The following is a 15,879-nucleotide window of genomic DNA, read 5'->3' as shown; positions in this document are numbered from 1 at the left end:
CATGACGGATAGAAATACACTATTGTGGTATTATAGAATCATATGACCTATTTTCGAGAAAGCCGTTACTTCGAAAAAAATTTTTAGGGACAAAACACAAGCACTACAGGAAAATCCTTAAGGCGTTTCAAGAGTGGTGCACGTTCGAAAGTAGTGATTCACATTGGATCTGAATCGCTGTAGATTAAATCCATTTGGAAAAACATTCCCAGGAAGTTTATTCCACTCGAGCGCACTTCTTCAAATGAAAGAATTCTTAAATAGTGAAGTTCGAGGTGTACTGATTTGAACCTCAAAACGATGAGCAGCTACAGTCCGTTGCATATATTTCTGATATGATATGTTGAGGTGTGTCAGTTCATAGTCGCTTTTCATATCAATATCTTTTATTTATGATAATTGGTCAAAATATAAAAAATTAATAAATTAAGGAATACGAAAAATTTTATGAAAGTGCATGTTATCAACGGGACGATATTTTTTTGCAAACATGTACAAGCATTATTACTCATTTGGAAAATCTGTCTTAGAAAATTCACTTCGCAAGCACCTCAATCTGCGAAGGAATTAAGATGTACTGAATGGAATCTCTGAACAACAGATGAGTGAAATTTTAAACTGTTAACAAATATAGTTATACATATAACCAACTTGGGCGAAAAGTTCAAATTGTAATGTTTCATAAATTGGGAGATATTTAAGCAGAAATGCTGTATCTTGGATCTGTTCGTCTTCTCTTGGTTGCTTCATGTGAGGCTGCTGCCTTTAACGTCAAGTTTTACTCATGATTGAAGAGAGAGGGAGGAAAAAATTAAATGTCAAAATGTCACGTCATGTTATTACTAGAGGAGGAAGGATTTTTGGATTTTATTTGTATATATTTTTGTGTTCACTTTGTTTTAGTAATGTTATGAATTAGATTACCCAAAAATTTCGACTTGGAAATGTAATGGTTGTTCGACAAATTGATAATTATTTTTGAAAAAAGGTAAGTTACTTACGTGAGAATATTATCTACAAATACTTGCCCATTCGATTCCTCAAATTTCGTTTCTAACAGGGCAATTGAATCATCAGTTCGTGATGGAAGATCCAACACATGAACTGGATAATATCACATAGAAGAAAACAGCAGTCATATAAAAAATGTCAAAAAATTCTGAATTGGATTCTGTTGGCACAGTTCTTTGGCTACAGCAGGCTGATGCACTGAATACCTTTACAAAGATGTGGTATCATGTCTTCCTATGGGCCTTGTTTTCCTCAATCTTAGTTCATACAGTAAGTTTTCTATAGTATATTCGGTATTGTCTGAGAATGAAAGAATTTCAAGAATGCAAACATGCGAGTACATCAAAGAAAGCAACATAGTTGTCTCAAGCAAGTGGTACTGCAATTCATTCACAAAGTCATTGATATATTTCTACTCACTATGCCCCTTGAGGACGCCGCTAACGAGCCATTGAAATAGTGACTTTCGACAAACAACATCAAAAGAGGGGGCCGACAGTTTTTCTAATATTGCGTTAAAGATAGTATTAATAGGCAATAGATTGGAGGTATTAATATAAATTTATTTTTGAAATAGTTATTTAGGATCCTTACCTTCTACAGATCTATAAAATAATCAGAATATTAAATTTAAGAGGTCAGAAAAAACTCCACAAAAATGGAATACGCGGAACAGCATTAGATCTCATCGAGTCAAACCTAAAAGACAGACAGCAGTATGTATGTATCACTAAATAACAAAACACAAAAACTATAGAAGTCGAAGATGGGATGCCTCAGAGCTCAGTGCTAGGTCCTAACATTATTAAAAATGGAAATCTTTTCAAATTCAAACGTTATGTCCCTAAACAAAAATATAACAGAGAACATCACTTTCACAACATCACTGAAACAACAGTTAAGCTACTGGGTATTCATGTTAATACTCAACTGAATTGGAAAGTACTTATATAAATGCAACTCAAAAAAGGCTATTCAGGGGTCTATTTGTTTTGAGAAATCTCAGGGAATTACTATCTAGCGAAAACTGTTCACTTGATTCTGATAAAATTTCACAACTACAAAAGCTGCAAAATTGCGGTATGAGAATAATACTGAAGTGTAATCGTTTTACCAGCATTGCAGCGATGTTAGATTGTTTGCAGTGGGTATTGGTAAAAAACAGATTTTATAAATTAACAATGATTTTTTTTGTACTTTGTATTACTATATATATGTATATTACCATTTTTATGTCTTTATCCTTTCCTGACTTGTGTAAACATTTTTAATGTCATCACACCAATAAAGAATTATTATTATTATTATTTATAAGATATTACATGAGCTACTTCCAGATTAACTGAGTGAATTTACTATGATTAACTCTCAAATACATAACTATACTACTAGAGGAAATAATATGTTTCATCTCCATAATTGGAAAATGGCAAACTCAATGAAATCGCTATTCTATAAAGGACTCGATGAGTTCAATAAGCTACCACAAGACATCAAGCAATCTAATACCATTTATGTATTTAAAACGAGGATCAGTAAAAATATCCCGTCACTATAAATCACCAGAATTTATTACAACATAACCAATCTTGTTCACACGAATTTATTATACTTAAGTGCATACTTTAAGTGCATTATTTTCTTTTCTTTTTGTTATATAACTATTAGTCTAGAAACATGTTTGTACAGCTATTTTTTATTTTTATATTAGGACATGTCCTACTAAATAAATAAAGTTCTTCTTCTTCTAAGGCAGGGGTCTCCAAACTACGGCCCGCGGGCCAAATCCGGCCCGCCAGTGTCATCAATCCGGCCCGCGACAGCCAATGATTTACTGTCATCAATCTGGCCCGCGACAGCCAATGATTACCTGATTGTTGTTACTATTGCTGTGATAAGTTGAAGAAGAAAACACAGAATGATAATTACTCGGTTTTATTTACTTGCAAGGTAAAACTTAACGACAGAAATTATGACAAAGAAAACTTAACTTAGGTATCTAAGTTTAAGCATATTAATAACTAACAAATAATTGAAAAGAATCACAGTAAAACAAAAACACTAACGAGATTTATGTAATTGTAATTTTCCACCGACAATACTTTGTAGTTGTGGATCAATTTTATTTGTACCAATTATCAAAAGAGATTTAAGATGCTCATCGGTTAATTGAGATCTGTAAACATTCTTTGTGTACTTCATCTTGGAAAACGTTTTCTCGCACAAGTAAGTAATACCAAAAACAGAAAACAACCCACGAGCAAATTTATGCAAATTATCAAATTGTTTCAGTGGAAGACTGTTATTAAATTACAACAAAGATGAATTTTGATATTTGTTCTTAAGCATATCACTGCACCGTAAATCAATAATTTCCATTTGGACTTCCGGAGTCAGGGTTTCAATGTCAGAATCAAAAGGATTTTGAAAAAGCTTAATTTCATTCGCAATGACATCAAAATCTGAAAAACGAGTATCAAAATTTATCTTCAAAGCGCTCAAAGTTTTGATTGCAAAACTGACGGGAAATTCAGTCTGTAATGTGGCTGAATATTTCACATGTTTCAAAATGTGTGAAACATTTTTTACGTAATTGCGATTGAAATAGTATTATTTTCTGCCTGAAGGATTTGATATTGGTGTATAAATCAGAGAGAAACTGATTTTCTCCTTGCAATCTCAAATTCAGTTTGTTCATATGATTTGTCAAATCGACATAGAAGGCTTACTTCCACATCCATTCACTATTTTCTAAATCGGCAAAAAGGGCGCTGCTACTCATTTAAAAAATTTCGATCTCTGCTCAAAGTTCAAAAAAGCGCTTAAGGACTTTTCCGCAACTAAGCCAGCGTACGGCAGTATGATATGGTAAATCATTTTCTCCAATCTGTTGAATAAACTCGCGGAATTGTCGGTGATTCGGCCCAGTGGATCTGATGAAGTTAACAACTGATATGACTGGTTTTAGAACTTCAGACATATCCAAACATTTTCCGCACAAGGACTGTTGATGAATGATACAATGTAAGATTAATGGTTTTGAACCACCATCATTTTCTACAGCCTTTGAGACAAATACAACCATTCCTTTATTTTTACCATACATATTTTTGCCTCCATCAGTTGTTATAGATTTCAAATTTCTCCATCGAAGGTTCTTTTTATTAATGGCATTTTCAACTCCCTTAAAAATATCTGCCCCAATTGTCGTGCCGTGAATACTATCAATATCAAGAAGTTCTTCATACACTTCATAGCTTTTATCTACTCCGCGAATAAAAATCAACACCTGAACAGTATCTGAAACATCCGTTGACTCATCCAATGCTAGAGAAAACCACTCATGATGTCCGTTTTTGTCAGACAGTTGAGATGATATATTTTCTGCAATGTCTTGCACCCTCCGAGCCACGGTGTTTGCTGACAAACTGACACTTTTAAATAAATTTACCTTTTTGGGGTCCGCGTCCGCGTTTTAAAGCTTCAAATTTTTCCTTCCGCAAACTTCCTGTATACTTGGAGTAACTTTGAAGATGTTTCGATTCATAGTGTCGTTTAATATTATAGTCTTTGAGAACAGCTATGGTTTCATTACAAATTAAACATAGCCCCTTATTACTGGACTCAATCACGAAATACTGAAAGTTCCATTTTTCTTGGAACGTTCTACATTCACTGTCGATTTTTCGCTTCTTTTCCATACTAACAAATCACACATATAAAAACAATAAGTAAAATCAAAATACTTTTATTGACGGGTGTTACTTTATTTCACAATAGACAGTTTCGCTTCTTTTGCCTTTCCTACGCAGACTAACTCGCAGTTGCGCCGCTAGCCTTTTTATATGCAATTATTACTGCCATCTCGAGGTGATCGGAATACACTAGCTAGAACCAGAACTTTCTCGAACCAACGCGGCTATCCTAGTCTAGAAATATAGTTAAGGGCAGAAATTGGCCCTTGGAACAAACTGAAAAAATCATTATGGCCCGAAGGCTTCAAAGTTTGGAGACCCCTGTTCTATGGCATGGTACATTGCCATCTTGTATATGGGGTTCTATTGTCGGGAACAAGCCAGGATTGTCAACTATTGATGAGTCAAAAGAAAATTAATAATAATATCAATAATAATAACAAACGATATTTGCCGTAGAGTGTGGAGTTTTCACTGAAAAACAGATGAAATATCGAAGATCACTATGTCAAGATGGTTGTTCTGATTATTGGAGTCCTTAGTGGAGTGAAGTCCTCTCTACTCTCGAATATTAAAATCATACCGGCTTGTCGCACTAAAGCAGAAATCTTAGCCGCACAGATGCAGAAGGCTGTCATTCTTGGCTCACTGTGTTAGCTCAGGGCACATGATTCTCGGACCCATGGATCACTTTCCCCACGGTGTGGGGAGTGGTCATTGGTTGATAATGCTGCGCGCCCTCCCGAATGTATCGGGGCTTCGGGGGTTAGGGCCTTGCCAGCGCACACTACGGTGAAAAAAAAATGATAATAGTGTTCACACACAATTATGTTTCAAAACTGATGTTTCAAAAAATCCTCAACACAATAGGGTTCTAAGTCTATAAGTATCTTTTTGATGTTTTTTTTAATTGATTGCTACTAGCAGAATGTCTAACAAGTACTGGTAACTTGTAAAATTTCATTACCATATAATAGGAATGAGGTCATGCCTCCGAGTGTTATATTCGTGTTCTGTAGCATTTAGATTGAAAAGTTCTCTATTTTTAAACAAATACATCAAACATTCAAAAATATACAGAGCATATACAGTCATTATGTTATTATTCTTATAAACTGTTCGACGAGTGTCCTTATAATGTTTGTAATTGATTATTCTCATTACTCTTTTTTGTGTAACAAACATTCTATTTGTATTCTTGGATCCCCAAAAAATTATTTCGTATCTCATGACAGATTCAAAATTTGCAAAGTAAAGAGATAAAGCTGCTTGCTTTTCTAGATGTTTATTGATTATTCACAGTCCATAGGACACTTTTCCTAGCTTCGAAGAGATTTCCTCTATATGTTGTGACCAGTTGAGCCATCAATGTAAACACCCAAAAACTTGGTGTCATGTGATAACTGAAAGGAATTATTGAAAAATTATATATCATTTGGTTTTCCTCTGCTGTTAGTTTGCAAATAGCTTCACTTCAGTTTTCGACTCGTTCAATACTAACTTTTTAGTTTTCAAACAGTTTTTGGTTTTCTGAAAATTGTTACAACAGTTTACCATCATCTCTGGATATGTTTCTCCTCCTGCCAAAAGTCTTGTATCATCAGCAGATTTATAATCTGCTCTGGCCAATTTGGGCAACAGAACACACACCAAGCCAATTTTTATTGAAAAGAAAATCTTGACATTACCTTGTATATATATATATATATATATATATATATATATATATATATATACACTGTTTCCGTAAAGTATGGAACAAATTCATTTTTAGCTAAACAGGTCATTTTGAGAAATAATCCTGAAACACGTCGATTTTTTATGTTAATTTACCGTATTTTAAAATAATAATCTAATATACAGGGTGAATTACGTTCGAGTAATGACGTCACCGTCATTTTTTTTAAATGGAACACCCCCATTTTGTCTCAATTTTCGGATTGGTCTAGCTGAGCTGATTCCAAAAATTTATCACATGTTGATTCCAATTGGTACAGGGTGGACAAAAATACAGTAGTTGTGTGTGTGCTAATAAAGTAACGCGTAACATTCTTTATTAGGTAAATTAACAATATTATCAAAAATACTTATTGTCTAGCGGCAATTGGTTCAAATGTAACACCCCGTAGTTTGCTACATGTTTAGAGTAATGAAAATGAGCTGTTTCCAAACATGTTTGGTACTTGTGGTCTAGCAGACAGAATATGAAAGAAATTATTTCTTATCTACATTTATAAAAAACATAGTCGTCTAGTTTTTTGTGAAATATCATTATTTGTTTAGTGATTTATTGATGTTCAGTGACAGTTTAGTACTACAATATTTTTGGTATTCGTGAATATTCGAATGATTGCTTAGATTTAATTGGAAGTAGAAATGGAGTTAAGTGTAAAACAAAGAATTGAAATACTTATGATGATTGGGTATGGAGACAGATCGCGAACTCAGATGGAAGTGTGCAATTTGTTTAATGATAAATATCCAGAAAGACCTATAACGCGTTCAACAGTCAGTAAGCTGGAAACGAAATTTCGAGAAACTGGTACGGTTGCAAATGTACGCAAATCAGGTCGTCCCCCTGCAAATGCTGATACAGCATTAGATGTTTTACTGAGTTTTGAAGAAGATGCGCACACTTCTGTTCGTAAAGTTAGTCGCGAAATCGGTGTTGGCAAAACAATGGTACACAAACTATTGAAGCTTGAAAAATGGCATCCTTATAAAATCAAACTTGTGCAAGAATTAAACGAAGATGATCCCGATAGACGACTCCAATTTTGCGAAGAAATGATGGATAAATGTAACCAAGACCCTCTCTTGATACAAAACATTATTTTTTCTGATGAGTCCACTTTCACGTTAAATGGTGAGGTTAACCGTCAAAATTGAAGATAATAGGCAAAACAAAACCCCCACTGGATGCGTGAGCATCATACACAATACCCTCAAAAGGTAAATGTATGGGCTGGAATTGTACGAAATCGAATCATTGGACCCTACTTTATGGAAGGTAATTTAAACGGGGCAAAGTACCTTAAGTTTTTAAGGGGGTATCTCGTACCTAATTTACGTAATTTATTTCCCAGCAGACGTAATCCTGGAGGTTTTGATGAAAGTTTATGGTTTCAACAGGATGGTGCACCTCCACATTATGCTGTAGATACGTAGATGAAATTTTTCCGAACAGGTGGATTGGTAGACATGGACCCACTGAATGGCCAGCGAGGTCACCAGATTTAAATCCTTTGGATTATTTTCTGTGGGGCCATCTGAAGAATGTTATTTATAAAACGAAACCAGCAAATATTGAAGATGTACAAATTAAAATTCGAACAGAAATAAACAATATTACGCAAGAAACCATACACAAGGTTCAACAAGAATTTGTACACCGTTTGGGTTACTGTCAAATAACAGCAAGGGCTGCAGTTCGAACATTTAATATAAAGTCATGTATTCCAGCATATTCTGTCCGCTAGACAATAAGTATTTTTGATAATATTGTTAATTTACCTAATAAAGAATGTTACGCGTTACTTTATTAGCATACACACAACTACTGTATTTTTGTCCACCCTGTACCAATTGGAATCAACATGTGATACATTTTTGGAATCAGCTCAGCTAGAGTAAACCGAAAATTGAGACAAAATGGGGGTGCTCCATTTAAAAAAAATGACGGTGACGTCATTACTCGAACGTAATTCACCCTGTATATTAGATTATTATTTTAAAATACGGTAAATTAACATCAAAAGTCGATGTGTTTCAGGATTATTTCTCAAAATGACCTGTTTAGCTAAAAATGAATTTGTTATATATATAATAGAGGAAATTCTATGGATACATCAACATAAAGATAAATATATTTCGGGAACAGATTTTCATGAACATGATACACGAAATAAAAATATAGGATACCAAAAGTAAATAACGAAAAAACAAATACAATGAAACTGTACAACCAAATACCAGTGGAATAGAAGTATTACACAACTAAAAAATTAAAATACCAACTAAAACAATCATTGCTCCTGAATCCACTATATGATATAAATGAAATTTTTCGTCATTCATGGGTCTAAATACTTATATTTTTGCTTGTCAAGAGTGTGGACTACAGATTTTGTGATTAATGTTACTGTGTTTTCCATCTTTGTGCCTCTAAAGTTAATACTGTTCATATATGTATAAGTGTAATTAGTTGTGCATAAACAAATGGCCCCGTCTTTCATAAACTTCAGAACTGATTTTAATGGAACTTGTTGTGACTCCTAAGATAGACCATTTCCAAACTATAAAAAAGAATCATAGTAATCGGTTCAGTAGTTTTTGAGATATACGAGGACAAACATACAAAAATGTATACACTTCATAAATTTTGCACACTTGCTCTGAAGCCTCAAGAGACCAACATATCAAAATATTTTAGAATTCTAAAAATGTTACATTACATACATACGGGTTGATTTGATACCCTCCTTTTTTGTAGGCGGCTAAAAAGAGAGATGTTGCTGGTGTATTAAATTGAATATAACTATGTCATTGTGGCTCCTTCTATGATTACTAAGCAGTATGTTACTTGTGTAAACGAGACAGAGACAATGTTTTAGCAACAAGCAGGTTTTTATATGTGTGTAAACAGAGCAGAAAACGTCTTACTACTGAAATGTCGCTACCGCCAGTAACACATTTAGCCCACAGTAACCAATCAACCGAATCATCAATCCAATTGTCATAGCAATCGCAAACATCATGTATTTTCTGGAAGAAAATACGAAATCGACACAGACAGACGACATAAAATTCAACGACAGTGAAAAACTGTTACAGTTAAAAGTTTAATGACCCATCTATGGTATTTTATCATAACCTAATCCACCGGCGGGACAACAGTTGACATCGGATGTAATGGACTTAGTAAAGTCATTTTACCTCGGAGAAGACAACTTTCGAATAATGCCTAGTAAAAAAAAAACTTTGTGTCTGTCAAACTGGACGATGGAAAAATAGTTAATTTTCAAAAGCAGCTCCTAATGTGCAACGTTGATGAAGTGTATCAACAATAGAATGGGTACCCTACTGCAAAAGTCGGTCTTTCAAAATTTTTTGCATTGCGACCTAAACAGTGCATTTTTGCTGGTGACTCCGGTACACATGTAGTTTGTGTGTGTATTTATCACCAAAATATTGAATTGATGCTAAGCAGGGAAGATATTTCAGCTCTTACTAATGAGACGGCGATTCCTTTCACATCTAATAAATAAAGAGTGCCTTCAAAAATGATGTGTACAAATCCGACACCAGCTTACCATTTAATGACACAAAAAACACCATTGAGCGAATTCCCCCTTCAAGAAATTCGAGAGCACCTGAAAAAAACTTTCGACGACAACCAAATACTAGTGTGCAGTTTAATACATCGATTGGTACAGACCGTTTCACCATCGCTACACAGGTCCTTCCATCTGATGAATTCGTTGAAAGCTTTTGCTCCTCATTAGAACTTTAAAAGTCACATGCCTGCATAGCTGATCAACAGGCTAAGTATTTCATATCATTAAAAGAATCGATGGAAAAAGGAGACGTTACAGTACAATGTGATATTGCAGAGAATTATAGCTTTATAGTTCAAGATGCCGCACAAAATATATGTTTAAAATATGTTTAAAATATGTTTTTCCGTTAACCAGCTGTCGCACCCCTACGAACGACAACTCTCAGAAGTCGAAACTTGTGTGAGCAAAGGATTAACGAGGTCTTACCTTTTAACGTGTGATTCCTAACACAAAGAAGGCATACACTAGAATAATGAACAAGCCGCCCTCCTAACATCAGTATATTATAACAAAAAATAACAAATTTTATTTCACGGAAGCATCATTCTGATATCAGACGATTTGAAACATGGCACTGCTACTTTCTACACATTCCAAAAAGTTGTACACCAACATCCTCAAGAAAATAACATAACTACAAATAGAAATGTTTTTCGTTACTGACGGAGCTTCACAATATTTTAAAAACAGATTCAATTTCATCAATCTTTTCAATTTCAAACAAGATATCTGCAGATGCAGAATTTCATTTTCAAGCAACTGCACACGGCAAATGTCTTGGTGGAAATTCAAAACGTCTGGCAGTACGGGCCACGGGGCAGTACGGGCATTGATGTCTTGTACGAATGGTACAAGACATCAATGCCGCAAACAAATGTCTATCATACTCAAAAAGAAGATATTGAAGAAAATACATGTGTCCTAGAAAGCAGGTTCGTTTCTGCGATGACAATACCAGAAACAAAAAATATTGTGCTTCTATTCCCACTGCTGAAGGTATCACGATAAAATGCACCAGTAACAGTGAACTTTATAAAGTTGTAAAAATTTGTAAATGAACTCTTTGTGTAATAATATATTCATCTAGTTTTATTCTTACACAACAGACAAATAAGGTAAACAGTAACTCGAAATTAACATTTCGTTTGTCGTCAGCCAGCGAGCGTCAAAGACGGGCCTGGGCGCGCCGCTTGTCAGCGCAGTAGCCGCCACCTTCCGGCATTGCAACTGCTCTAGCTCCTAAAATACCAGGCCCATTATGAAACTTCATATGGATTACCTGTATACTAGGGTCTATTTGTAAAAAATAAATAAATAAAAAGAAATCAAAAGGGTCCAACTTTGAAAAAAATCAATTTGAAAAATAAAAAACATTTTTTTCAATTTTTTTTCTTCAAAAAATGCTATCAAGAAGCTCCTTTATTAGTATATTTGATTATTAACTATTTTAACTGGTACTTTTGTTTGAAACAATACATACCTATGAGTTAGTCAAAACTATACAAAATATTGTATATCTAGGTTGAGTCTACATATGTAACATATTCAAAAATTACTGAAATCGGATACATCAAATATTTTTACCTGCCTGCTCCACGTTGACTGCTCCTTATGACGTTTAGCCAAGTTGAGGAGTCCGCTTTTAACATGATTGATTCAAAAGGAATAGCTTTCATTTTTAACCACTCATATCTGCCTTCCTCCAACATGGTATTGGCAGCTTCTCGACTCGTCTATTGTGGTAACTTGCATTATCCATTGCTATTACGGATCCCAGCGAAAGTTTTACATGTATGTTTTTAAACCATTTTTCGAATACTGTGTCATCCATTTCTTGATGATAATGCCCATTTTTCTTCGATTCAAATCAATCCATCTTTCACAAATCCCTCACTGCCTACTCCTATGGAGTAGGTCTTCCTATGCTTAATGAACATTGCCAACTACTTTTTGTAAAATTCAAAATCATGCTATTGCCTTGTATTTTCATCTACCACACACTGCTTCAGATTCACAAGAATAAAAATAAATATTTTTCCCATTCAGACTACCACAATTACACTACCAGAAATGCACAAAAACTGATACAACCCCCGGTCAAGCTAGAAATGTCAGTGCGTAATTCGCTGGATATCAAACTCTACAATGTTTTGCCTTCTGATCTAGTATTGTTGTGCATGAATTTATTCAAGAGGAGGGTGAAAAAATATCTTATAAAAAAGTATTTTTATAATTTGAAAGATTATATGAACTGTACATGAACGGAATGATTTTAATATTTTCATGTTTTAGATGTTGTGCTGAACCATCACAAATTTTACTGTCTTTTTTATTCATACACAACTTTGTACATTGTACCATTGTTTTCTGACTGGTCATGAATGTAATTCAACATGATCAAATAAATCTATCTATCTATGTGAGTGATGATCAGACGACGACCTTTTCCAACTGGAATTTTCAAACCAGTGAATCAACCTTCTATGAAGGCTTGTCTTCCACTTTTGATATTCTAGTCTTGCCACACCTCAGCAAAATTTATTCATTTCTACTAACAAAAAATATAAATCTGAATGCATCCTGTAATATTAACACAGTATAAATCACCATGATGAACGACAATAAAAAATTAGAAAAAGTATTTCACATTATTCAATGTCAAAAAGTTGTCATTTTGATGTTGAAGATTTCTTTCGAAATTGAAATTTCCAAATTAAATATCCTCACATAGCACAGGTATGCTGTTTTATCCGTTATTATGTTTTATATATATTTATTATGTCCTTTTTATATTACACCCCTCGATAAAGCTAATAAACATTAGCGAAAGCTCGGGTAGCTAAAAAGAGTAATATTTATATATATATATATATATATATATATATATATATATATATATATATATATATATATATATATATATATATATATGGACAGACTATAGTCTAGTTATTTGCAATAATAGTAGTAATAAAAGTTGACACAAGCGGTGAATTGACTCTGTGTTGGTGGGCCCGACTCACAATTGAAATGTGGTGAGTTCGATCCCAACCTAGACCAGATCAGAACGTTTTGTACAATGATATGGGGAATCTATTCTAATTTCATTTTTTCAACAAATTTTGCAAGGTTTTCGTATAATCCTTTCGGTTCTATTTCTATTTTCCATTTTATCCAGTAAGTGAATCATAGTTTACTTTGCGGGCTTAGCATTGGGATTTTGTAATCTTCATCTGAAGATGACCCAACATCACTGGGGTCATAAGAACTCTCGCTGTTCTCACTTTTCAAGAATAAGCAATAGTTCTTCTTCCATAATTCTTTTTCTGGCCTGATTTTGAAGCCCACATAACTACATACATTAAAATTTAACCTTTCCGTACATGCTCTAATCATCACAGTTGTGCCCATGGCTTGAATATGAAGGTCAATGCATCGATGTGTTGTGTGTATTGAACATGTTAATAAAATGATATAATTTACTATAACTGGTATCATGAACTCATCTAAGACTGTTCTTTAAAAGGTAGAGCTAATGAGTGGTTTCAGAAAAACAAACTCTAGAAAAGACAAAAAATTCTCTAATGTCTACACATTACTTCCATCATACTGTTACTAGGCATTAATTACATTTGATGAAAAATTGGATGTCATCTCATATGGAGGCACTTGGGAATGCAAGTTCAATTTTTTTTCTCAGGCAGCTTAGGAATGTTATCAATGCATCAATAATGATAACTATATTTTTCTTTCTTTCACTATAAAATAAACTATGGAGTTATTCTATGGGAAAACTCCCCTCATTCTATTAGCATTTTTAGACAGCAGAAAAAGGCTCTTAGAATATTGACTAATGCATATTTTAGAGATCATTGCAAGCCAAAGTGCACATTATAAAATATAATTTTCAGTGTGTTACAAGACTAGGTAGGAAGTAATTTATTATTGTTGTTGAAATGGTTTGTTTATTGAATTTTTTCAGAGATATTTTACATTCAACCTCAATCCTCATTTGGAAAATGGTTTTTTGATTAGTATATTGACAGAACATTCCTGATGTCATCCTCAATTTCTTCTATTTTCATAACTAATCAGACGATGTTTCTTTTCAGATTGCTGCTCTTATCGCATTCTTAACTCTGAAGAAACACAAATTTGGAAAATTTTTCCCCATCTCAATATTACTTATGGGGGTGATAACTCCGGCAATGACAGGTATAGTGAGCAGTGCAGCTATTGCATTCGTCTACAGAGCATCAAGTTTACCAATGAACCCATTGTATGCACTTTTTTGGGGTTGTGGTCAAACTTTTTTAACAGGGTGTATGGGTTTTACGAGGATTCTGGCAACACTGTAGCTTCTCTACAAGAGAACTCATAATACGAGTTATTTTTTTTTTATAAATAAATGTGATGGTGCGATAAGCATATGTATAGCTATGTTAACAATATGGAGGTTTTGTTATATACAACGTTTGTTATGTATAAATCACACATGTTAGACTATTGTTTTGTAAATATTGTGCACTGTACAAATTTTAGAATAAGATGAGTCATAACGCCTAAGTCAATATTGTATTTTTACTTTCAATTCAAAAATATACGGCAATATATAATAATATTTGCATGATTAATCGATTGGCCCCATCAAAATTTTGTTTAAAATTCAAATGTAAATTTCTGAAATTTAATTTTTGTGGTGAATAGATTCCTTTTCTAATAAAACAAAAAATGAATCGTTCTTGGGAATATATAAATAAATCCAACACAAATACTTTTTTAGACACTAGGGTAATCCTCTTCTCAACCCTTCTTTCACTGCCCAAGTTGTCCTTATTAGGTGTTACAATTGATCAGTAACACCAGAGTTACCTAAAAAACTTATTCCAGCAATGTAGCTGATTTTCTAGTGTAGTCCCTCTCTTGATAATGCCAACCTAGTTGGTGAAAAGCATACTGAGAAGAATGTTATAGTTCTGGATTCATTCTACTCATTTTCCAAATGACACTTTTTTGTCTAATGCAGAATAATCTATTATCTTTTTGGCCCTATATTTTATTGATTTTATTTTATTATCTTGTTAATTTTCTACTTTTTTATACTAGCTGCCTCCTGCAAAATGTGGAAAATTGGGCTAGGTATAAAAGATAAAAGTTTGAGCTCTTTATCATGTGGAGGTTATAAAAAGTGTGAATTACTTCTGCAAACAATTCCATAAACTGACTGCTTCAGGAAAAAAATACTTTTTGTATACAGTTGTTTGACAGATCTGAACATCAGCGAGCTCGTCTGCGTGTTCTTGAGGGACGGCCTGCTGGTGGAAGGATGGAGAAAATCTGTGATTCTCTAAAGTTGTCAGTCACTGGGAATAAAGGGTCGTCTACATTGTATTGAGTCAAAAAGCTACAAACTATATTTTGTTGGCAACCTTCACACATGTGAGTGATAATCCATAATCCAGCAATAAAAGCTGTTTAGGAAATAACTTCTGGTATGGAAAAGATACCCAAGTTTTTGCAATATTGCATTGAGAATATTTCTACCACAGTCTTCTCATGAGAACGTTCTGCTAATAGTGACTATAGTAATGATAGCTCAAGTGGAATAGCAACAAAAGTCATTTTCCCAATACAATGGATTTCTCAGTATTTCTGGTGCATTCAGTTTAGCAGCGTTAAATTCAAGAATAGATCCCCATTATAAAATCTTCGAAAGGTTATTAGGGAGAAACATAATCTGATCACTTGAATAATTTTGAAGAATAACTTATGAATACACTGACCCGTTACTTGATGAAAACATGATGATGGTGAAAATTGAATGAATGATAATG

At 33.8% G+C, this 15,879-nt stretch overlaps 1 protein-coding gene across 1 annotated transcript; it reads left to right on the top strand.

Moving 5' to 3' along the window:
- Positions 1 to 800: 800 nt before the first annotated feature.
- On the top strand, positions 801 to 14,664 carry LOC111514787 (transmembrane protein 170A). Its single transcript, XM_074179077.1, has 3 exons — positions 801 to 988; positions 1,061 to 1,281; positions 14,158 to 14,664. The coding sequence occupies exons 2-3, from the start codon at positions 1,147 to 1,149 to the stop codon at positions 14,401 to 14,403; spliced, it is 381 nt and encodes a 126-aa protein (XP_074035178.1). The 5' UTR covers positions 801 to 988; positions 1,061 to 1,146; the 3' UTR covers positions 14,404 to 14,664.
- The last annotated feature ends 1,215 nt before the right edge of the window (positions 14,665 to 15,879 follow it).

The sequence above is a fragment of the Leptinotarsa decemlineata genome, unplaced genomic scaffold (genome assembly GCF_025532065.1).
Source record: "Leptinotarsa decemlineata unplaced genomic scaffold, Ldec_3_MD MMD2_tig00004307_RagTag_RagTag, whole genome shotgun sequence".
Lineage (NCBI taxonomy): Eukaryota > Metazoa > Arthropoda > Insecta > Coleoptera > Chrysomelidae > Leptinotarsa > Leptinotarsa decemlineata.
Note: the sequence above shows the minus strand (reverse complement) of the source record. Positions and strands in the feature narration are given on the sequence as shown.

What these genes read in the sequence shown, in the direction of transcription:
- LOC111514787 (XM_074179077.1), top strand. Translation starts at nt 1,147, where the DNA reads ATGTCAAAAAATTCTGAATTGGATTCTGTTGGCACAGTTCTTTGGCTA. An exon ending in CCTCAATCTTAGTTCATACA is followed by an intron (nt 1,282 to 14,157) that starts GTAAGTTTTCTA and finishes GTTTCTTTTCAG; the next exon opens with ATTGCTGCTCTTATCGCATT.